Source organism: Dreissena polymorpha, chromosome 5 (genome assembly GCF_020536995.1).
Source record: "Dreissena polymorpha isolate Duluth1 chromosome 5, UMN_Dpol_1.0, whole genome shotgun sequence".
Taxonomy (NCBI): Eukaryota; Metazoa; Mollusca; class Bivalvia; order Myida; family Dreissenidae; genus Dreissena; species Dreissena polymorpha.
This window is the reverse complement of record NC_068359.1, coordinates 87,707,400-87,731,580: the sequence shown is the minus strand read 5'-3', so window position 1 is coordinate 87,731,580 and position 24,181 is coordinate 87,707,400. Positions and strand designations below refer to the sequence as shown.

General features: G+C 33.4%; 1 protein-coding gene and 1 pseudogene across 1 annotated transcript in view; one reads left to right on the top strand and one right to left on the bottom strand.

Annotated features, from left to right (window-relative positions):
- The window catches only part of LOC127831432 (carnosine synthase 1-like), a 228,265-nt pseudogene that overhangs the window by 39,081 nt on the left and 165,003 nt on the right, over positions 1-24,181 (bottom strand).
- Positions 692-24,181, top strand: part of LOC127831434 (receptor-type guanylate cyclase daf-11-like) — an 82,367-nt gene continuing 58,877 nt past the window's right edge. Inside the window, exons 1-9 of the mRNA XM_052356417.1 lie at positions 692-940; positions 5,864-6,088; positions 6,366-6,615; positions 8,190-8,312; positions 13,073-13,149; positions 14,046-14,374; positions 18,398-18,498; positions 19,085-19,246; positions 19,815-19,913. Of these exons, the coding sequence (XP_052212377.1) occupies positions 692-940; positions 5,864-6,088; positions 6,366-6,615; positions 8,190-8,312; positions 13,073-13,149; positions 14,046-14,374; positions 18,398-18,498; positions 19,085-19,246; positions 19,815-19,913 (1,615 nt within the window). The remainder of the gene's footprint in view (positions 941-5,863; positions 6,089-6,365; positions 6,616-8,189; positions 8,313-13,072; positions 13,150-14,045; positions 14,375-18,397; positions 18,499-19,084; positions 19,247-19,814; positions 19,914-24,181) is intronic.

Here is a 24,181-nt window from a genome sequence, read left to right as displayed (position 1 = left end):
TACCGGTACATATATTAATAGCTAATGACACAAAAACCGAACGCCTTTTTCATACATGATAATATAGTCGGCTTAATATGACTTCATAGGCACAGTCTGATGATATCGCTATGAGGCTGATGTATGCACATTACTTAAAGTTTGATTGACTTTGCCTTGTTTGATACGTGTATTTTAAGGTAATCGCAAATCTGCTTTTATAAGTATCAGGCAGCTTATAAATAAATGCCTCAGTACTCTTATGAGACTTGATCAAATGCCGTCGTGAGGTCATGGAAATCAATATGTTCACGATGTCTCCAGTAATTTTCATTGCTGTGTTTGCATTCGTCAAAAAACGTACCTGTGATAGTAGGAGGAGCATATGTGGATATATAAGCAGTAGCTAAATACAGGAATGGAATGGAACTAATGTGTGCTTTCCATTGTATATTAAACAAAACATGAAATAGAATATTTTAATTGAAAACACGATCATATTTGCTTAAATCAACGTGACATCCAAGTTAGTGTTCTGTTTCTTGTTTTCTTTTCTTCTTCTACAATAGCAAATATATAGTGCGATAGTTTACATCTTCAAGTTGAACATCAATGTGCGTAAAAAGAAGTTGACATTATTATTAATATAAATAAGAGTTTATATAAAATATAAATACTACATATTAACGCTGATTGTACTATATTTATAAAAATGAGTAACTACGTAAACGCACACCCCACCGATGTCACCAACGACATAAACGCCTATACGTTGGAGACCCCAAGCAGTACTGAACGTTCGAAAAGGGTTCTGGAACCGGAAGTGGACACAACGCTTTGCGGCCGCGACGGGTCACTGAGGGAGCGCCGTTGTAAGCTATTTAAACTGACCATGTTGGCAATAGTGCCTGGCGTAATTATCATAGTCCGCGACGCTATGAAGGTCGCAAGGGACGTACAGGTATTTATTATCATTTTATTTGATTCAAACTTTTTTTTTTCATGTCAGATGTGTATTATCTTTTTTTCATGCATTATTTTGGGAATGACAATTCATCAAGGGTATCTCGCTAAGTAAACCTTTCAATACGCAAAAAGTGTTGCGCAAAATGATTTAGTAAACAATCACTTTACTTGTCGCCCGTTTGTTTTGGGTTACCTAACGATTGTCTACTGTACGCATTATACAATTATAATATTAATTGATTATAATAAACAACCATAGCGACCTCATCATCATGCTCATAAACAACCATAGCGACCTCATCATCATGCTAAAACACAACCCTAGCGACATCATCATCATGCTAATAAACAACCATATCGACATTATCATCATGCTGATAAACAACCATAGCGAACTCATCATCATGCTAATAAACAGCCATAGCGACATCATTATCTTGCTAATAAACAACCATAGCGACCCCATCATCATGCTAATAGACAACCATAGCGACATCCTTATATTGCTAATAAACAACCATAGCGACCTCATCATCATGCTCATTAGCAACCATAGCGACATCTTCATCATGCTTATAAACAACTTTAGCGAAATCATCATCATGCTCATTAACAACCATAGCGAACTTATCATAATGCTTATAAACTACCGTAGCGACATAATAATCGTGTTAATAAACAACCATAACGACATCATCTTCATGCTCATTAACAACCATAGCGACCTTATCATAATGCTTATAAACACCCATAGCGACATCATCACCTCGTCATCTTTTTTTTCTCTTACGATATAACAACATAAAATGTTTTATGATTGATCTAAGTGTACATCCTAAAAACAGGCTGTTCTTGATATGTTGAACATTTGCTTTTGCTTTACAGTAGCACTACTTGTCGTAGACAACTTCAACAACCGCTAATGATGTCCCGTACAACTACTGTTAAACGTTTATCCTGATCAAAACCTTTTTTATTTTGACACATTTTTCATAAAGTAGACCGTTGTGTATATATTGAATTTGCAGCCTTAAACATAGTCAATAAAGTAATAAAAATAAATGAGGGCACAGTACGACTTTTGAAAACACAAACAATTTTATACATTTTAATTTATCCGACTGAAACTATCAAACATGATTTACCCAATTTATATTTCGCTACAAATGTTTGCGTCAATAAGTATTTACAGTTACTATGCAAACTATATCGATTTTATACATGCATTATATAAAGAATGGTGGATTATGTATGAAGATTTAATAGACACTAGTCATTCCATTAGATGCTTAACATACACGTATCGATGAGGTGATATCTTCTCTAGATACACTATTGTACCATAAAACCGTCGCCTTAATCAATATGAAATGATAATACAATAACAAGTTTAAAAAATAAAAAATGATAATTAACGGCTTGCTTATGGTTGTTTTTATTTGTTAAGCTGTTTTAATTGTTCACGCAGCAGCAAACACTATTAAATATAACTGTAAATTTTCAACTGTATTGTTCAGGGATGTATTGTGTTTATCTGAATTTGTAAGCAGTAGCAGTACGAAAGCTTAAGCGGGTGTTAGTATTTTGTAAGAAGTGTTATTTGTGTTGTTGTTGCAGTAAGAATAGCAGCTATTCATATATCCCCGTATTTTTCCACTCCAATTTTAGAATGTATACACATTTAGTGCGCCTGCAATAAAATCGCGTGTCATTAACTTGTTCAACTATACATGGCTCTGAAGTTGTTCAATAATTAGCTTTGTTTAGTTTAACATTACAATATATGGTATTTATTGTTCATTATTTGTGTTTTTAATATTTTATAGGATAATAAGTTATGTTATGTTGTATTTAATATGTTTGCTTATGATGTTAACAGTCAAATTTGGCATTCCTTTTTATATTTTACTGAACCTGTTTATTAAATTATGTTCTGTATGCTGTTTGTTTACGCGGTGGAAAATACACAAAACAACATAAATGGGCATGACAATGTGTATTAAAAAATACATTATACAATGAGTATCAGTTCTAAAATTGCCTAGTTATAAGTGAACTAAACGTCTTAATGAACTAAATATGTAACACTTAAGCCGGGTAATTGTTGTGAGTTTTTTACATTTCCCAACCTCCTTTTTATTTGACCCGTTATACAATAAGACATTAGATAGTAGCATGCACGGTTCATTTCTCTGACTATTTTTTACAAGTACTTATATTGATTTACAAATGTTGAATTGCATCTATGCACTGACGCGTAACTACTAATGTTGATGTACAAACAGTATTATTTACGAAATACGAAACTTAAATCGATGGCGATAACCAAACATTAATGGTCGAACAGATTTTGAAAACATTGTAATGTTTAGTTTAAAGTGGTCGAATAATTTCTCTAAAATTTACAGATTTAAAGTCGGATTGATTGAATCGTATATAATCTCTAACTCCTAATAGTAGTTGTGTGTTCGCAACTATGTTGTATTATTTAATCCTTTCGCAATTAAAAGCAAAGTGAACATGACTATGTGCAAACAGCATAAAACCTAAACAGCCTGCGAGTAACTCGTAGTAATAGAAGTAGTAGTAGTAGTAGCTGTTGTTTTTGTACGTAGTAGTAGTAGTAGTAGTAGTAGTAGTAGTAGTAGTAGTAGTAGTAGTAGTAGTAGTAGTAGGTCGTTAGTAGTAGTAGTAGTAGAAGTAGTAGTAGAAGTAGTAGTAGTAGTAGAAGTAGTAGTAGTAGTAGTAGTAGTAGTAGTAGTAGTAGTAGTAGTAGTAGTAGTAGTAGTAGTAGTAGTAGTAGTAGTAGTAGTAGTAGTAGTAGTAGTAGTAGTAGTAGTAGTCAGTAGTAGTAGTAGTAGTAGTAGTAGTAGTAGTAGTAGTAGAAGTAGTAGTAGTAGTAGTAGTAGTAGTCAGAAGTGGCAGTAGTAGTAAGTAGTAGTTTAGTAGTAGTAGTAGTAGTAGTAGTAGGTAAGTAGTAGTAGTAGTAGTAGTAGTAGACGTAGTAGTAGTAGTAGTAGTAGTAGTAGTCAGTAGTAGTAGTCGTAGTCGTAGTAGTAGTAGTGTAGTAGTTAGTAGTAGTATATTGTAGTAGTTAGTAGTAGTAAGTAGTTAGTAGTAGTAGTAGTAGTAGTAGGTAGTCGTCGTCGTAGTCGTCGTCGTAGTCGTCGTAGTAGTCGTCGTAGTCGTAGTCGTCGTCGTCGTCGTCGTCGTCGTCGTCGTCGTCGTCGTCGTCGTCGTCGTAGTCGTCGTCGTCGTCGTCGTCGTCGTAGTAGTCGCCGTAGCGTAGTAGTAGTCGTAGTAGTAGTCGTCGTAGTCGTCGTAGTCGTCGTAGTCGTCGTCGTAGTCGTAGTAGTCGTAGTAGTAGTCGTCGTAGTAGTCGTAGTAGTCGTAGTAGTAGTAGTAGTAGTAGTAGTAGTAGTAGTAGTAGTAGCAGTAGTAGTATTAGTAGTAGTAGTAGTAGTAGTAGTAGTAGTAGTCGTAGTGGTAGAAGTCGTAGTCGTAGTAGTCGTAGTAGTAGTAGTAGTAGTCGTAGTAGTAGTCGTAGTCGTAGTCGTAGTAGTCGTAGTAGTAGTCGTAGTAGTAGTAGTCTAGTAGTAGTAGTAGTAGTAGTCGTAGTAGTCGTAGTTGAGTAGTCTCGTAGTAGTAGTAGTAGTAGTAGTAGTAGTAGTAGTAGTAGTAGTAGTAGTAGTAGTAGTAGTAGTAGTAGTAGTAGTAGTAGTAGTAGTATTAGTAGTAGTAGTAGTAGTAGTAGTAGAAGTAGTAATAATAGTATAGTAGTAGTATACAAATATAAATCTATCAAATTAGTAATTAATATTGCGACGGCATTAGATAGCGATATAATTCACAATTAAGAAGCTAATAATAATTATTTGTATCAATACTTTTCTTGTTCAATATTTTTTTACGAACGCATCATATTGCCTTTTAAATAATTATGTTCAATAGTTGGCCGCAAATTGCGTGACATTTCAGTACAAATATAAGATAACAAGTAATTGCACACCTGAAGAACAACGTGTTACCTCTTCAATGAACGATGATTAGTTCCACTGTGAAATGACAATGAAGTTATAATAATCAAAGCACCAAAAGGTTCATCAATCAATGGAATAATACAGCAGGAAAGATGAACAGAATCAACTGAACAAATAATGAATGCGTTCCACTTGATATTACATATCATTCACTGTCTATGGCCTATTTAGCAATGCTTTGTGTCATGATTGCTGTATCATGATTAGGATCGCACATATGCTTGAATACTTTTCCAGCGCAACACTTTTAGAGCTTGAATTAAACAGAAACTCTGCAATTTAATGCACCACAAGTCCCTAACAGGCAATAACCACAAAAGTCGTGTTTATGATTTAGTATCGTTTGTATAACAGAAAAGAACATAAACTATTTTGTAATGGACAGAGGAGGAATATTATATGAAATTTTACATAATATAAGTACTAAATCGTTGTTCTCTATTGTCTTACCCGAAGTAAACAAACAGATTTGATGACATCGATACAGAGTAGAGTTTTAGGATAACATGTTTATATACGTGTTTCATTTGATGGATAATTTACGGATTTATTCAAACATGATGACAAGCTTGTATTCATTTTGATGAGATTGGGGGAATCGATGTCGCATAATACGGGGAAATGCTGCATACTGGCATTTTCAGCCTATCGCCGAATTAACGTGGTCTGTTTTTCATTGCCCGATGAACCCTCTGCATTTGAAAATTGATACATTAATATTCACGACTGATATACATATATATCTTCCAATCTGCCCTTAATTATAATATTCCAGTAATAAACACTACCAACGAGTTGTTTATATTCCCACAATATAAAGCCATTGTTAAGTTTAAAAAGAAAAATCCACACATCATCCCATTAATATTTTATTATAGACGTTTCAACAAAACCGCGACGTGCAGGAAATAATCCGGTTCAGCGTAGAGATTAGTGACGTCATACATGCCATGCAGATAGAGCGGGGAACCACCGCCCTCTACGTGTCCTCCAATGACGATCCATTTTTACACTCGCGTCTCTTAAATGTGTACCAAGACACAGACGCTGCAATAAGCATTCTGTCGAAATGGATCAGCATCGGCTCAAAGGAATTTTTCCAGGTGTTGTTACGATTTCGTATATCTAAAGCTTACCAGTATCCTTGCCATATACTTAAGAATTGCTCGCCCAAAAAGGCTCGTCCAATGTTTGTTTACGGCTCGATCTATAAACGACCCGACTTATGTTTAATAGCAACTCTCCTAACACGTATGGCGTTTCGTTGGTGTTATGAAGTTTCGCGATTTTCTGTGATAGGTTGATGATTGGTCACTGTATTGGTACATATTCAACTATATAAATAAATATGATATAGTAGTAAGATGGGTTTTTTTTCAGACAAAGTATAGTTTTCAGCGACATATCAGCGAGTTCAGATCGGACCTCGTCTCACGTAACGTTACGCTTAGTGAGGTGATAAACTTCTACAGCGACGACAACGGAGACTTCGTCGCCATGATCGGACGGAGTTTGAACCTGCGTAAGCCTTTCAATTTTTGGGTGGACCTGGCGTCCTATCAGAGACTGATCATTAGCAAGGAACAGGCAGGGATAGAGAGAGCTCTGGGTAGCACATACTTCGCTAGAGGTATTAATTGTCTACGTCGTTATTTCAATTTAAAGACATACTCGCAAATACACCTGCTGGTTTGTTTTCAACCGAATGAGTAGCATTAAGCTATCCACCCGTTCTTCAATTAATAAAGATGAACAGCCACATATGATAATCATACTGCTTGTCCGCATTTTCTCTTCATCATAAATCAGGCAGTGAAAACCCAATTGGCCATAGTTTCCTAATTGCATGTTGTTTGTCGCCAATGTTTTCGCATGTCAAATGTCAAGGCCATACTTATGGACATGTTATTGACTGATAGACAAAATAATATCGAATGTGTTAAAGCGAAATGCTGTTTGCCTTTTTCAAAACAGTTATCTTTTGGGCATATGACGCATGTAGTTTTGTAAAGCAAACGAAGTTATTAAGCTAACAAGGTAACACAAAAGTCCAAAATGTAGTCAAATACACAATTTAATTGATAAAGCATAACATATTACAGATCAAAGTGTTAACAAATTTTCCTTTAACTAAACATGCAATTAAAGACCGACTGTAACAGTTTGTGTATACTGTTTTTATAAATTATTATACCGTCAACAAATTGGATATGTGATTTAAAAGAAAATGTATTTAAACATATTTACTTAAGTTCGATTTCATCAAAAGCTGAAGACTAATTGAAGCCCATCGAGTCAATTTTATGTTGAACCAGTTCTTAGTGTATTTTGGGGGAAATCTTATGAACTCTTTCAGAGAGGCGATTGAGCCCATGACCTCGCGGTCGATAATTGGACATCATAGCCCTTTCGCCACATGTGTTCAATGCACATTTAATTGTTATTATGTTGTCTGATAAATTATAGAAGAATTTTATTTACATATTATTGAGTGACATGATTGTTAAGGTTTTATATTTAGGAAATAATTAATTGGTATGACTGTATAAATAATCGAGGACAAAGAGTTATGGGATTCTCTTCAAAATTATTTCATCTGTTTATGATTGGTTTGTTTAACAAATGTGTAAGCCTACATGTAATATACAGCAGCTATATTACCGAGTGATGAAACGATTATTTTAACAAAACTTTTCAAGTCTGCGAATCTGCAAAGGTACGGTACGCTCACGTCTGCATGCTTCTAGCACGGCTCAGTTGTCATGTGGTATGTTCCAATCGAAAACAAATGCCAGACATGTCGCTTAACTTGCGTCGTCAGTATGAACAATATACATTTATATATATGAATATATATTTTAAATGAAATGTGTCTTTACACCCTGTAACAGATGAAAAAATAGATTAAATATGATACTTTATAAAACCGCTGTCCTATATTAATGTACTGTTTTTAATGAGTTGGTACAGACGGTGACATTTAAATTAACATCCACCAATACAAAGTCAGCATACACAACAACGAAAGACACAAACAATCCATATGTACTTTATTTATTTATTCATTCATTCATTTATTCATGCATTCATTCATTCATTTATTTATTTATTTATTTATTTATTTATTTATTTATGTATGGATTTATAGATTTGTTGATTTAGTGAATTAGGGATTACTAAACCATATGCAACCTCGTTTAAAAGGTCACCTTCCGGACACTGACCATCACTGGTACATCGAGAGTCGTGTGCTGGGTGCCCACTTTCTGCAGCAGAGCCGCATATTCTCCGAATTTACTGAATCGAACATCGACTCCCTTTTCGAAGGTTATACTTATATTAAGAAAGCGAATTGTTAAGCAACAAATGTTTTCCGAAATTCTAATCAAACCATGGCCTATTTTTTAGCATGATTTCAACTTAGAGGTTTCATTGATTGTGAATGTAGGTTCTTGAATAAAATCCAATTTGATATTAATACAAATTGTGTAAACATGCAACGTGCTATTGAACGTTTTGATAATACATTACATATCACATACGTAAGAAGACAAATGAAGGTTAAATGTAAGAAATAGAAAATGCTTCCTCGAGCCAAATGGCATAAACGCGAACGTCCAGGCAGCCACAACAAGTATAGGAGGTGGGGGCCGGACCTGCTGCTTGGTCGGTCATTTTTATATAAAAGGGCCCTATGTGGGATATATATTTCTTTAATATTTAACGATAATCCCACGCTGTTAATTCTCTTAAATTATAAAACGGTGAGATTTACGAACTTGTGAAGTTCGTTTTAAGAAGCATTTTTTTAATAGTTTAGAAACGATTACATACCAACACACTTCAGTGCATACGGTCTCGCATCCTTATAAACGACGCTATCGCACACTCTCATTAACGATAAAAGTAATATTTTTTAAACAAATCTAGTAGTAAACTATTCTAAAATAATGAGTCATTAGCAAGTATTCCTGAATACATTTAAGATTTAAGAATAATTTATTAGAATTAAGCATATAAAGCTCATCGTCATAAACATACATATACAATAACAGCATGCCTTTGAAGTAAATATAAAATACATCATTTCGAACAAAGATCAATTTAAATATACACGTAATAAAACTGTTTTCGTGAGAGTGTCACATGGTAGTTAATACCTAATGACCACATAACGTCTAACATAGTTTTATAATTGCAATAAATATTACAATATCATGTACCTATGGTTTTTTGCAAGAAAAATATTATAATTGTATACTTTAACTAATAATAAATTTTAAAAAAAACAGGATCAGTGATTGGATAATAAATATGCTCCTTACGTCTGTCAAATCAAATAAAATGGAGCAAAGCTCGTGTGAAATAACAATACAAAAAACAGCCAGAAAATCAGTCGTAGTTAAATAGGTTCATATATATTTAGAGTTGGGAACTGTTGATTATGTTAAGGTGATATAATATAAATATGTACTCCATCTATGTTACATCTCGTTAAAGATTAAGTTTTATGTTGTGTATTACCCTTTTTTGACCACATATACGAACAGCGAAAATATAGTCAATCAAAGGGATTCGTTTCCTAAACGAATAATAAATACTCACATAAGATTAAGGAAGCTATTAATAAGGTCTAAATGTAGTATCTCCATATATCTCTCTGTATATACAAATACATATGTACATATCTATACACATATACACACCTACAAACGTACACCCATACATACACATAAACATATTTACGCATATATATTCATATTTATACATATACTAGTAGTCATCATGCCCCATAGTCGACCACCTATGCGAAAAATAAATTATAGATGATCTGTGAAGATAGATTTGCTCGTCAGTTATTTTATACAAATAGTACTATTTAGACAACAAATGTGATATTTATTGGGGAAAACACATAATTCAATGCCATCAATATTTTGTAAACAACATACACATACATAGGACCATAGCATTTCAACAAGACTATGATGTAGACAACAAATGCGACTTAATTACTAAAGCAACAATAAAAACAATGCCATCAGTATAACGAGGACCATACCCATTCAACAAGACTAGGTTATGTGAAAAATTTCAGTAATATGTAAGCAACCATCTTTATAATTTAAACTGTGGACATTAATGTGTCTCTTAATTGGAAGGCTTTATAGCAGTATGTTGCCAAATTTGGTATAGTTGTTTCATTGTTGCCTTGCATTTAACGAATATATTTAATCATACTCGTGTGTGTATAGAAATATTTTGCAATAAATTATTTACTAAATAAATCTGAATATATATATAGGGCACTTAAGAACAAAATGAAATTCGTCTTCAATATCATTTAGATTGCAGAGGGTACATTTTCTCCCCTGTCTGGGCACATTATAGTGCCGACCGATTTCAATATTTAATTTGTGGGGCGATAAATGTAATTTTGCTAATATATTTCTGTATTTTGGATTATCCAAATGGCTTGTATATGCCGATTTTTCATTAATTAGTTTTATTTCTCTATACATATCAAGCGACGTTGAGTCTTCTTGTCCTGATCGCCATTTGCTAATATAGATATCGCGTTTTCGAGTTCTTAGCTTTGGGATTAATGTTTCTATCTTAACAGAGTCCGGATACAACCATATTTCATATAAACCACAGGATTGAAATTTAGAGCGTACCTGTGAGACCCAGTTTGTGCGGGAAGTGTTATCATTTATGTTATGTAACTGATCTTTTAAAATAGTATTTAAAATACAATTTTCTTGTTTAACCGAGTGAATCTTTAAAAAGTGTTTAATCATTCTGATATATCTTTCGATATACAATTGAAATCTACCCAATTCACTAAATAATGCGAGAGTATTCGTGGATGTTTTTACATTAAGAACCCAATTATAAAACTGTTTGTGTACTCTTTCTTCGGTATCTGCCTGATCATAACCCCAAACTTCTGAACAGTAATTTAAGACTGATAGTACATATGCGTTAAAAGGGTTTAACATAATATTAAGCGGTACTTTGTTATTATTAATGAAACATTAGTGAATATAAGGATCGCAGTCCTTTTCCCGCAAGTGTTTTCATAGCCAGAGCGAATGACCCACCGCTGGTAAAAACAACCCCTAGGTAGTTGAACGAGTTGACGACTTCAACTTCTTGGTTATTATAAAACCATTAGTCGTTTACACCTAGCATTCCCCCTTTACGAAATATCATGACTTTAGTTTTTTCGATATCTACTGTTAGATTCCATTTTTGACAATATGAATGTAAGCTGTTTTGTAGGCCGTCTTTAGATTCCGATACGATCACTGCGTTGTCATTGAACAATAATAAAAAATAGCGACGTGGTCAATATTAATATCCGCATCTTAATTTTCTTGTAAATGCATCTCAATGCCATTAAGGAATAGAGAGAAGCAGATCGGAGAGGATATCTCCCCCTGGAATAATCTAAGGTTTCTATAAAACAAATTAGACAGTGTTCCTAAATGTTTTACACAAAGTGTTACTTCACTATACATTGACCGTAAAACGGATAGTAATTTTCCGTCAATTCCTATGTTTATCAGATTGTACAAAAGTCTGTTTCTATCTATACAGTCATATGCTTTCCGATAATCAACAAAGCAGCAATATAATTTAGTCTTATTAGTAATTTGTCTCTGTTAGGCATCCGTTAAAACCGAATTTTCATTTGCCTATGACTACATATTATACGAGAATGTAGGATTAGCTTTGTTCTGTTGCAGTAAGTTATTAAATTCAATGGCAAGATTGAAACACAGTATAGGGATTCATGTGGACGTTCACTGGGCTCCATTTAGGCGGATTGTTTAATTATGCTTTGAAAGGGATTGTTTACCTAGTTTTTTTCCAAATTAAAGCAATTATATTTAATTAAATTCTTTAACGTATTTTGTTGCAATGATGTTTTAAATACAGCTATTCTATAAATATACATACAATCTAATAGCTTACAATAAATACGTCTGATTGTTTGATTATTGTCATTGTGTTTCAGATGTACATCTTATGATCATTATAACAACTAAACTGTCTTGCATTTAAATCAAATGGGATTATTTATTTTATCATTTGTAAAAAATAGTTTAGATGGTAACATTAAAAAAATAATTTTTTTTTGGTTTACATTTTTGCCGAGTTAGTAAGCTATGCGAGAACCTTTTTATACTGTTAAAATTATTATATACGTTGCTTTTGTAAGCACAATTGATTGTTTGTTTTTAAACAAAATGTCCGATTACAATTGTAAACTGTTAATGGGGTTAACATCATTTTGAAGACATGCCTTTAAGAGGTTGCGTTAAGTTAAGTGTGCTTGGTCTGATGATAAAAACGGTAATATACCTTGTAACAATATAACCCCACCTAATGATTTGTAATCTTATTATTTATTCCTTTATAATTTATACAAATTCTGCTTGCTAAGCAGATTTAATGAGTATAAATATTATTTTTGCAAAGTGACACATCGATTGTCTATCAAATAAGGGTCGTATACGTTTTTCTGGTTATTTGTACACTAACCAATGCCTAACCTCCTTAATTGGTATTTGGCTATTGGACGAACAGATGTGCTAGTACGTATGAATATATCTTCAAAGATCAATACGAAACGGAGACACACTCATAGTGCAAGGCTTTAAAGCTAATTAACCACAACATGGTAACAACACGTTTGCTTGTTTTCCAATCAATCTTATCCGTATACACTAGTGCTTGTGATTAAAGGGGTGATGTTCTCAATCAACACATTTATATCCACGTTATTTAATTCAACATATGACACTTTGCGTTTCGGCGTCTTTACGGCTTTTTTCTGACATATATTTGGTTGTTGCTTGTTAGACCAAATAAAACTTCGAAGAGGTTATAGCGATTAAATAACACTGCTTTGATGTTCCACTTGCTTACACGTGTGTTAAATCCAGAGCTACGTGTGAAGTTCTTGGTGTCCTCCAATCTGTTTAAGCTCCCGCTTCTAATTGGGTTTCATTGTTGAGAAAATGAGATGCGAAACAAACATCTCGCCACTCATTAAAAGTATGTTTGTTTTCATTAAGGTACCGATCTGCATGCAAGAATTGTATCGATGCAAGAGCAGATCATAGACAACAAATCAGTGGCGCCATCTGTTGAGGTAGGGAAAGTCTGGTTTGACAACATGACAGAATATATCGATATCCTGAAAAGTGTCGAGACTAGGCTTGCCAAAAACATTGTTCAGGTGCGTTCATATGTAGTTTTTTATGTTTATTCACTATTTAAATCTATGAACATCATCACGTAATATTTTCGATAACCTTCTTATTGTGATTTAACAAAATGGGCGCTCGCGATGCCCATAATGTGTTACCACACAGCATACTTTGTATTGGTATCTAGTTATTGTTGCGCTGTTACATCATGCGTATTTTGCTCCTTTAATTGTTTTAATACAGCGTTGGAAGTAATAAGTATTGTTCATACATAAATGTACGGCTATTTTGTTTATATTTGAGATCGCCAACTCTTGTAAATATGATAATCTAGCTTGCTATGAACATTTCTAGAAGTAATCGCTTTTATATTGTAACTCGCAGTCATTTTAACTTCTTCAAATTGACAAAACCTGTCTCATACATGCTTTTAAAATGTCAGAAATTTACATTATACATGATGAAATATGATGTTAAGGGGTTTTGCAAGAAACTCGGAGAAAAGGTGGATAGAGCAAAATAACGTATGGTTAGATTATGTGTTTATATGCTTTTTCAAACTGGTGCATGTTTAATTAACGCCCGAAAGTTTGATTAAATTAAACTTCAATTACTAATTATGATGGTGTATGTCTTAAATAAGCTGCGTTCAGGATGATTGTAAAATAAAATTCGGTCGACGAAACTATCTACAACATATTTGTGTTATTGTTTACATTAAGATTAGCAAACATCCAGTTGAATTTATAGGCAATGATACACTTTCCGATGATATTCGTATTACACGTCTGTATGCGCTATTTATATTTATACAATCATACACCTTTTTTCTTCATAGGCAGCTGCAGATGAAAACTCTTCACTACTCGAAGCGATGGCGATTAGCGCTGTTCAGTTTACTATTGGCATTGTGATATTGCCAGTTGTCATTATCCTTGTCCGTAACATAATCAAACTTATCAAAAAGATCAAGAACTTCTCGGAAGATCTGCAGGTCAAAACTTGCGAACTAGAGGCGGAAAAACAACGAACGGAAGAGCTTCTGTACCAGCTCCTTCCGAGATCGGTTGCTAAGCAACTGATGACTGACGGAAGCACGTTACCAGAGTCATATCTTTCCGCGACCATAATGTTTTCAGATGTTGTTGGATTCACTTCCATTGCGAGGTACGCCTTCAGCAAATGTATACATGTACCTTTATATTCAACGCTATACATATCAGAATCTGAAACGGGTCTTTACATGCACATATAAAACATGCTAACTTCAAAAAATCAATACTTCGTTCATTAAATTATGCATATATTACTGAAAAGGTTGTCAATGAATAATCATCTATGCTTATATTTTAAAACATTTTCAGTGAAATTAAATAATTTAATCATGAAAAAATGAAACATTTATTCGTTATATTAAGGTATTAGCACTCTCATACGACATTTTGATTTCCTCGTCTATCTACGCATATTTCTAAGCGTTATGATATGCAAAACTGATAAATAAAGTTAAAATACAATTCACTGTACAATAATATTGTTTTGACATTTAAAGTTGTCAATCCAAAAAAATCCATTTTTGTATGAATCATGTATTTACAAGTTTCACTCTCGTTCATCCTATATTATACAAAACACTTTCTTAGTATGTATTAATAGATTACTGAATCTTATCTACAAATATGATAGCTTTTAACGTATGAAAAAAGGAATACAGAAAATATATATACAAAGAAACAAGTGATTTTATCATCCCTCGGAATACTAAAAAAATACAATCTCTAGACACAAGTCTTTTTTAATAGATTTTCAAAATAATAGTAGTTGAAAATTACAATCTTTGAACACAGTTATTATCTATAATGTACGTTTGAATAAAAAATTGAAATAAAGTTAGTAACCAGTGAAAACTGGCTTTACAATAAAGGATATCCCCGTTTGCAAGAAGCAGAATAATGCATTTAAGATTTTAACATGTGACCATATAGATGAGTTAAAAAAAAGTTTTAAAAATAAAGAAAAGCTTATAATAAACTCATAAACAACATACACACATGAATACATACATCTCATATAATGTGTCACATGGAACCTACTCTGTTCACTAAGATTTACTAACCTAGTTTGTAATTGCATATGAAATGCGTTCTTCTATATATAAAAGAATTGAAAATGTGACAGGGGAATGAGATAATTCATAATTAAGTAACGAGGAAAATACATCCATACACGTTTAAAGAAACATAGATGTATCAATGAATAGTGATAATATTTAACTTAATATGATATACAAAACAAACACATGAGTTTCATGGTCAGCTTGGAAAAAGTGTTTCCAAAACCCGCTTGGTATTGGTGAACCTGGGCTGATCGTCTGTGTTCTTCATTATGAAAATGTTCCTTAGACCATTCTTGCCATTACATTCAAAGATCATTCCAATATGCATGAGGTTGAGTCCAGAGCCATCTATAATATGTTATGTTGTTGTGGCCTTGCACTCATCGCTGTAAACAAGAACACTCAGTGACTTCATATTCTTAGCTTTTCTTGGTTGACTTTGAGTCCATAATCTGTTTGTTCCAATTTCCCTCTGAAAAGATAACACCATCGTTCCTTGGGAGTTGATGTTTGACTACTAGTTATATTCAGGTAGGTTCATAAACACTTCGATAAGTTCAAAGAGAATTATGCAAAATAACAAATTGTGTATCAATATTTTAAACCATGTTATTTATTAACAGACACATATTCGGTATTTTCTGATATATTTGGGTTAAATAAGCCTTTTCACAGTTGTTCCTATAAAATAACAACATTTTTTCTTCATGATATGTAACAAAACAATTATATACTTACGTCAAATGAACAAGTACTTGTATATGATTATCAATTGGCATAAGTGTTTCATGGGAAGTGTGACATAATCAATAATGTTATGTATGTGTCATCGCTTTTATTTATTCAGACATTCAAGACATGGCATGACATAGTATGTTATATGATATACACTTTCAAACAGAATTAATAAGTAAGCGTTAAAACCACATATATACAATCTTCATGTAAATGTTTATATCAAATACACGTACCGTCCCTTGGCACTTGTTGAATGGTCCTATCGGCGTATTTCTATTTTCTTTAAGTTCCGATTACTTATCATTAGAACATTGAGTTTTAACAAAAAGGAGTTTACATTTCCCTGACAAACAATGTTGCCGATTATTGCTGAAAAAATGATAAATATGCAAACATTTTAATTTGGATTACCACAATACATAACTTATGAGATCACACAAGGACCGCTCTTGGAATATCAATTTCAGAATAGTATTGGGGACACCAAAATACGTTTGTTGTTTGAGGAAAACAATATCACTTGGTTGAACAATAAACAAATGATGTCTTTGATTTCCATGCATTTAAAATACGATTTTTGTTTTAAACATGGCGTCTTTTTTTTAATGGAAGCAAATATTAGCCTGATTATATAGTGAAAACCCAATGATACGGTGCACTTTTCCTTCAAGATCTTCTTTACTGCCATTATGAATAATGAAACTATGTTATACTTGATACAAATATTGCATTATCCATGTATCTGCATGTTTCGAGCTTTGTGTTGATATCAAAGCAAGGCATTTTTCGCTTAAAGATTTTTCTTTACTGGATGGGTTTTCCGTACGATACCCGGTTCACATGGCATCAGCCAACATTTTGGCATCGCACAACAAAAATTCACTTTATCCCCCTTTCTCTGTACACTTAAAGATTAAATTATGTTAATGAAACATGTCCTAAACGACATTCTTGACAGCAGTACAAAGTTTCAAGCAACGTTTGGAATTCAGCCAGCGGGCGGTCGTATTTCCACGAATCGTTGTCTGTATAATGGTCATCACTGCCAGCCAATAGCTGACTTTCATCATTGATTCCAGTCACATAATTATGATCAACAATGACACTTCTATGAAGTCTATATACTTCTCTGTAGAGATAGCAATTTGCTTTTTCTTATAACGATCCACCCGTCACGTAAAGTGTCGGCCATATTTGTTTTCATTTATTTAGTTTGCGGTTCCTACATTTAGTATTTCATAGCGATATTTATCGAATTTTCGTAGTTTTCCGCACATACCCGGAAAACATTCAGTGTGACGGACATGTACGAAATATAGAGAATACTAGGTCGGTGCCGAATAAAGCAAAGTTTATTTTGCGAGGCTTAGAACATCTGAACCACGAGCCTTGATCAGTAACTAACCTGTTTTTCTGTTTATCATACCTCTACGTCCCCGATTTTTAAGAAATAATGGGAAAAAAACACACTAAACAACTGCAGCTTTAGCGTGAAAGAACATGCATTGTGTCGTATGACGTGTTAATAATGACGTCACGAGTACGCGCACTTAATGTTTGTAAATAATGTTTGTTTGCTTTTTGAGTTGCATTATTTGTTAAAAATATATTACATCTTGGTATCACATTGTTTATTTGTTGAATCTGATTCGATTATACTAAAAATGATTACTTTATAATTGATTCCGAGTAATATGACCATTCTCCGCCGCGCGTGACAGCTATATTTCAGCACTGACGAAATAGAGGAAAATGTATTCCACAGTGGTTATTTCGACCATGCACGTCTGATGATGGGATAAAAGGCGATATTGCACGATGTACATTAGAATGCTAATACCGTTATATTCTATTCTAATAACATATGTCTTGTAATTGTTTAAGTCATGTTTAAAATATGTATACAGATAATTAGTTGGGCATTTATGCAAACTTAGTTCACTCTTATGCTGTCAAATAAACATCGTGTGCTGATGTTTAATGTCTATAACGAGATTCTTAGTTTTCTATGTAATGCAACTCTTATAATACTAGTGTATCCTATAAAAGGGCAACAACCCGAAATTGCTAACATAAGTAACTATTTAGTTTTGATATAATATGTGTATTATAAGCACATGTGATACGCTATATTTCCTTTTTGGAAGAAGGTAAGCGATAACATCATACAAGCATAATTCAAATGAAGTATCCTCACCATCAAGCAATTATTAAAAATAACATTGTTAATGCTAAACTCGTTATGTGCATTCGTATTGTCATTAGTAATATTTGGCCTTTAATTCTGATAAAATAAAATCTCATGCCCCTGGTGATAGTCGATATTTTATTTGCAGTTCGATAACACCGATGCAAGTGGTGAACTTTTTGAATAGCCTCTACATGACCATTGACAACAGGCTCAAAGATTTCGATGTATACAAGGTTGAGACAATAGGTGAGTTGCTCTTTTGTTTTCTGTCCCTACTTGCAAACTCGCGTCACACCTAAGTAATCGGCTTTCCCGTTCCATGTTAGAACAATTTACGTTATTCAACCACTGTTCGTACTCGTCACAACGAAATACTATAAACAAAATAAATCGATTTAGTTATGATTTTTATGGCTTTAAACTGTCATAGATGAACATACAATTAAACAAAACATACAATAAAAAACAAGAAGCAGTTGGGATTAATATCCGATTGCCTTGCATAGGGCAGTTTTGGCGGTAATGGACATCATGCAGTCTGTAGATTATTCACAACTTATGCGAATACATTCTACCATTTTTGTATCCGATCGGACATATAACATTACTTTAAGCCCGACCGTTTTGTGCATTTCACTTAATCATATACAACTATTTATGGAAAATTATTAATCATAGTTCAAACTTTTTATTAATGTGTTAAAAGACTTTGCCTGTTTCTTTCTGTTAGTGGTGACAAACAAAACTGCAGTTAAATAACAAGTTATACCAATTATAACACCCGATATCTTGCTTACTGTTCACACGTTTATATATTACTTTTGAGTTTCAGGGGATGGATATATGGTCGCGTCCGGTCTACCAAACAGAAATGGCGAAAAGCATGTGGCAGAAATAGCCAGATTGTCCCTAGATTTATTGAAAACTATGACGGAAAAGCAGATGCCACACTTACCGGACCAGAAAATATGCTTGAGAATGGGTTTCAACACTGGTTGGTTATTTATATCCATGTGCTCGTACATAGCTTTTCAATGGCTATTATTGATATGTTTATCAATTTATTTTACACACCGTTTATTGTCAAGTTATTAGAATGGTTTCGTTCTCCTTTTGTGTGAGACAACTTGCCAAAATTACCGGAACAGGACATTTGCTTCAAAACTGTTGCGTTAGCGATATATGCATGTGCTCGAAATTGGCCATATTGGTATATGTATCAACGAGCATATTTCAAACATCAATATTTGCGCAGTCATTTAAATTGTCGGGTGCGTCTGTTTTATTAGGCATTATGTAACACTTACAGGAAATGGAAAATATGTTTTTAAAATAGGCTTCCAACACCTGTTAGCTTCTCATTACCGTTCTTATACAAGCTACGTTAGGGGCTGTTTCTTCACGTTAATCACTGAGTTTTGTTGAACATTGGAAATTATCTGCTCATTATGCCGAGGCTGTGATTTATTTTGTATTACGCAATATATTAGACATTTAACCGATAATTTGTTCCACCCAAACTCAAAAACACACAAACGTATATCGCACTTAATGGCTTGCAGGGCCAGTGGTGGCAGGCGTAGTTGGAGTGAAGATGCCGCGCTATTGCATCTTCGGTGACACGGTAAACACTGCCTCGCGAATGGAGTCAACTGGACTACGTAAGTCTAATATATAACGGCCATATTCGTGAATTTTTAGTGATGACATTCGATCAGTATAGTTATCTTAACATAACAAAAAAGGCATTTTGTTTCTTAATAACTCTATGTTACTAGACCACATCTAGCGTTGAAATGTATGCTATTGTTATAACGAACATTGCTTTTGTATGTGTTAACAATATTTTTTCGAAAGATTAAACAAAATATTCTATGATTTTGAGGGTTAACCGGCTTTTAACAGTCATACCATGATTATAAAAGCAATAATATATTTATGACATTGTCAGCGGCGCGAATACAGATGACCGAGTCGTCTGCTAACAACCTCGTGCAAATTGGCGGATTCATCGTTTCAGAGAGAGGCACGGTAAAGGTCAAGGTAAATACTTCAATATTGCTCAGTCGACTCTGATTTCACAATACATAACTTGACAAAATAGCTGTTTTTAACATGACCTATGAACTTAAATTATTTCCTTAATTGTTTAGCAGATATATGTTATACACTTCAGTTACACGTTACAATAGATTAAGTTTGTTTCCCATAACACGCAGTCATCGAAATTAGATTATATTACATAAAGCGAATTGTTAATCATATGCGCTTAATGCTAGATCAATAATAAATATGTTTCACTCAATTATATGGATACATTACCTGAGATCTAAATACTTACTTTTCATTACTCTCTGCAAAGGTAAGATAGGAGCATTGCTCACCAATAAATATTTCACTTATGATCACATTCTTAACTTGAATGCCCTACTTGCAATAATTTTGCAGTACAACAATTACTCTAAATGCATTGGCTTATTATTAAATCATCGCAGGGAAAAGGCATTATGAGGACATACTGGTTAGATGGTGTCTCCAGTTTACCAAAAACCAATTTAAGCATGCATCCGCAATCGAATATGGAAGAACATCCGACGAATTCTACATACAGTACCTGTATTACGGTGAACGAAATATCCAGTTATACGGACGAAGTTACGTATTGACAAAATTGACATATATGAAGACAGGGAAGCCAGACAAACGATACCTTGATACGGGAAAGCGCCGATACAGTGTATATTTACAGCATACTTGCCTATAGACAAAATCCACCCCGTATCATTGAAACGTTTTACCAAAATTATGATGGCGAGAATGAACAAAGGCGTAGAATCTTCCTGCAAGAAAGCAAAAATTCCATCCCAAATAACACAATAAACGCGCCGTATGATGAATATGGTTTCCTTCACACATAGGTCTTCAAGATATACAAGGAGCACACTGTATGTTAACTATATGTTACCTATACTTTGTCTTCATTTAATAAGAAATAACATCAGCGGAAGTAGCTTCGAATTAAAGCCCAACAAAGCCTTCGAAATATGAAATATTTCCACCAAGTTAAATAAAGCAAATAAGATAACATTTTACATGTATGTACAAGATAGCAACATCAGTGTTTGTTTTGTTCGTTACTGTAATGAATTATTTAAAAGAAGAACGTATATTTTGATGTGTGAATTATTAGAAATGTTTCGTTAAATTAAAATAAATCACTGGACCCTGTATAAGAATAATTCTCAATAGAGATGAACGGAATAATGAAGTTGCTCAACTGCTTTAAATTGGTAGTTTTACTAATAAACAACAACGTTGACTTGCACAATTATAATGGTTATAGATTGCACGTTAGCTTTTGATCTCAAAATACTAAGAAAAATGATTGTTTCATCTTTTTGTATTAAAAAATATTCCAAGTAGACATGGAAGAGTATAATGACACGATACCTTTGTGGGATTGTTTATTAAATAGGCAAGCTACATAGTTAGCTCACAGGGTAGATAACTCACCTTGTTAAGAAAGAGTCTGTGTTTCAAACCCAGACTGGTTGCACACATTTAACCAACCATAAATATTTTGAGAAAACAAAGATGTCTATAGTCTTCAAATACCATTTTATTTTCTGGTCGCTGTTGTCAGTTATGACCGCTAAATTTTTATACACAGTTTAATGAGTATGTATTGACCATACGCAGAATTCGCTAAAATTACGTTAATTATAAAAGAAAACTATTGAGCATAGTGATTTAAATATATAAGCCATGTATTTACGGACGTAATAATGGCATTATTTTGTTGAAATGGCTTAGTAGGGTGTTGCACACTGATCGATTAATGTTTGTTACATTACGAGCTCAGAATAAGATAGTTTCAAAACGATTGTGTTTTCAATTATCTATACTGGTTCGAATAGGATCATGTTTGAATTTGTGTGTAGACTTTTTGTTTTACATGTCTGCCTTACAAACATATACATAGTACGCCTTATTCACACCATTTATCGGTTCGAATATCCTTCTTACGAGGTATATTTGTTATAGCATATTTAAAATCTTTTATATCAGTCATCTTTTCGAGGAACGTCATATAACTCAAAATCAAACAGGCAATATACTTTCTTTGCTTATGTTGTTGTAGACAAAGTCGACCAAATAGCTGTAGTACTATTGGCAGTTTGTTCATGTCATTGTTATTTGTGTCGTTGTTGTACTCTTCTTATTGTTTATTTGATATTTCGATGTGTGTATTTGTATTTGTGTTGTTGTTGATTGTTATCTCATTCGTATCGTGTTGATTATCGTACGGTTAATATTGTTGTTATTCGCTTTATTGTTCGTGTTATTGAAAACATGTGCATATGTGTATGAAGTAATGTTTCGTCTAAAGTTATTAGCCATTTAAAAAAATAGATTAATAATTTAGATTTATATATTTATGTTTTGTTAAACTATACATGTAATTCTGAACTATACATGTGTACTCGTGGACTGTAATGTTTAATGTATCTTGAATGAACCATGTAATTCTGAGGCATTTAGCGATACAATTGTCCATTTTAGCCTGCACACAACACAATAAAACCTGTATCATGTACGTCATTAAACTTGCCGTGTGTGCTTTCATATACAGTAAAGTAAACATTGTAAATCTTTGATCAGATATATCAGCATGTAGTAGCGTTATATTGAATATATATGGCTCGCCGATATTACCATGACACTGGACGTTATACATGAATATATTAAAGCACCGTTACGAAGAATCAATTACGTTTCGTACTGGCTGAAATAAATCGATTGAAGCTTATCCTTCAGAGTCAACTGATGTGGCCTCATGAAAACTGATTACACAAATAACAAACAAGGGTGAATGGTGTGTCCATGTAGTGCACGCGAGCCAGGTCAATATTGTCGACTGAAAACACACTCTAGTGTTTGGAGATTCATTGTATTCACCGCTACTAATCGGGCCCTATCATTGTATACATACACTTAGGTATGTATGTCGGTAACGCGTATCTTCTTTTCAATTTAATGATAATGTATTATTGAACAGAGCGCACATTTCTCCATTATTTGGCATATGCCAGATTTCTGTAAAAGGTTTGAGTAGTATCTGTATTGAAGAAACGTATACTGATTTTATTTAGACTGCATTTTCTTGTTCGGAATCGGTTGTCTAGTTGAAGACGTTTAAGAAGCGTATAAATATTCATTGGTTGAAATAAAAATAAAGATGATACATTTGCTATATGTTTTGTTATTTAAATGTTTGTATCTGTAATAACTATGTATACTTGTATTCAACAAAATAAAGAATTATTTCAGAGGATGAATTTGTATTGTTCGTCTTGCATTTCTGTCATTTTCAACGAATAATTAAAATTGTAATGATTTAATGGCAAAATAGTGTCCTTTTAAGGCCGTTTGCCGTTTAATTGTTGTTGTTTTTTAAATAAACATAAAATGTTTATCTCACCTTGTACATAGTACTCGTTTTAAAGGTCGAAATCAAGTCACATGCTGCCCGTATATTAAGTCAGTAGCTCTACACATCAGTTAAGTAAAGTTTTATGACGCCAAGGAAGTAAACAATACGGCATCATCACATCAATGTAGATTATCTCTTACTATTGCGCTGATGCTGGAGAAGGGTGTGGTGCATGAAAAGATAAATTAGTTACCCGGTCTCTTAATGACCTCGCACGGTTTAATAAAGGTCACTCAATATATAATTGGCACTAGCGTTTGTCTAATATTATTTACATACCAATTATAACATCGTACGGAATCTGTAAGAAGTGATGTATATAATATTATCACTCACATACAGACCACAAATATCACGAAGTCTCATACACTGCTTAAATAGTTAGTGCTTAACACTTATCGTAGGACCTTGTAGATTGTAAGAATTGCAACTTTG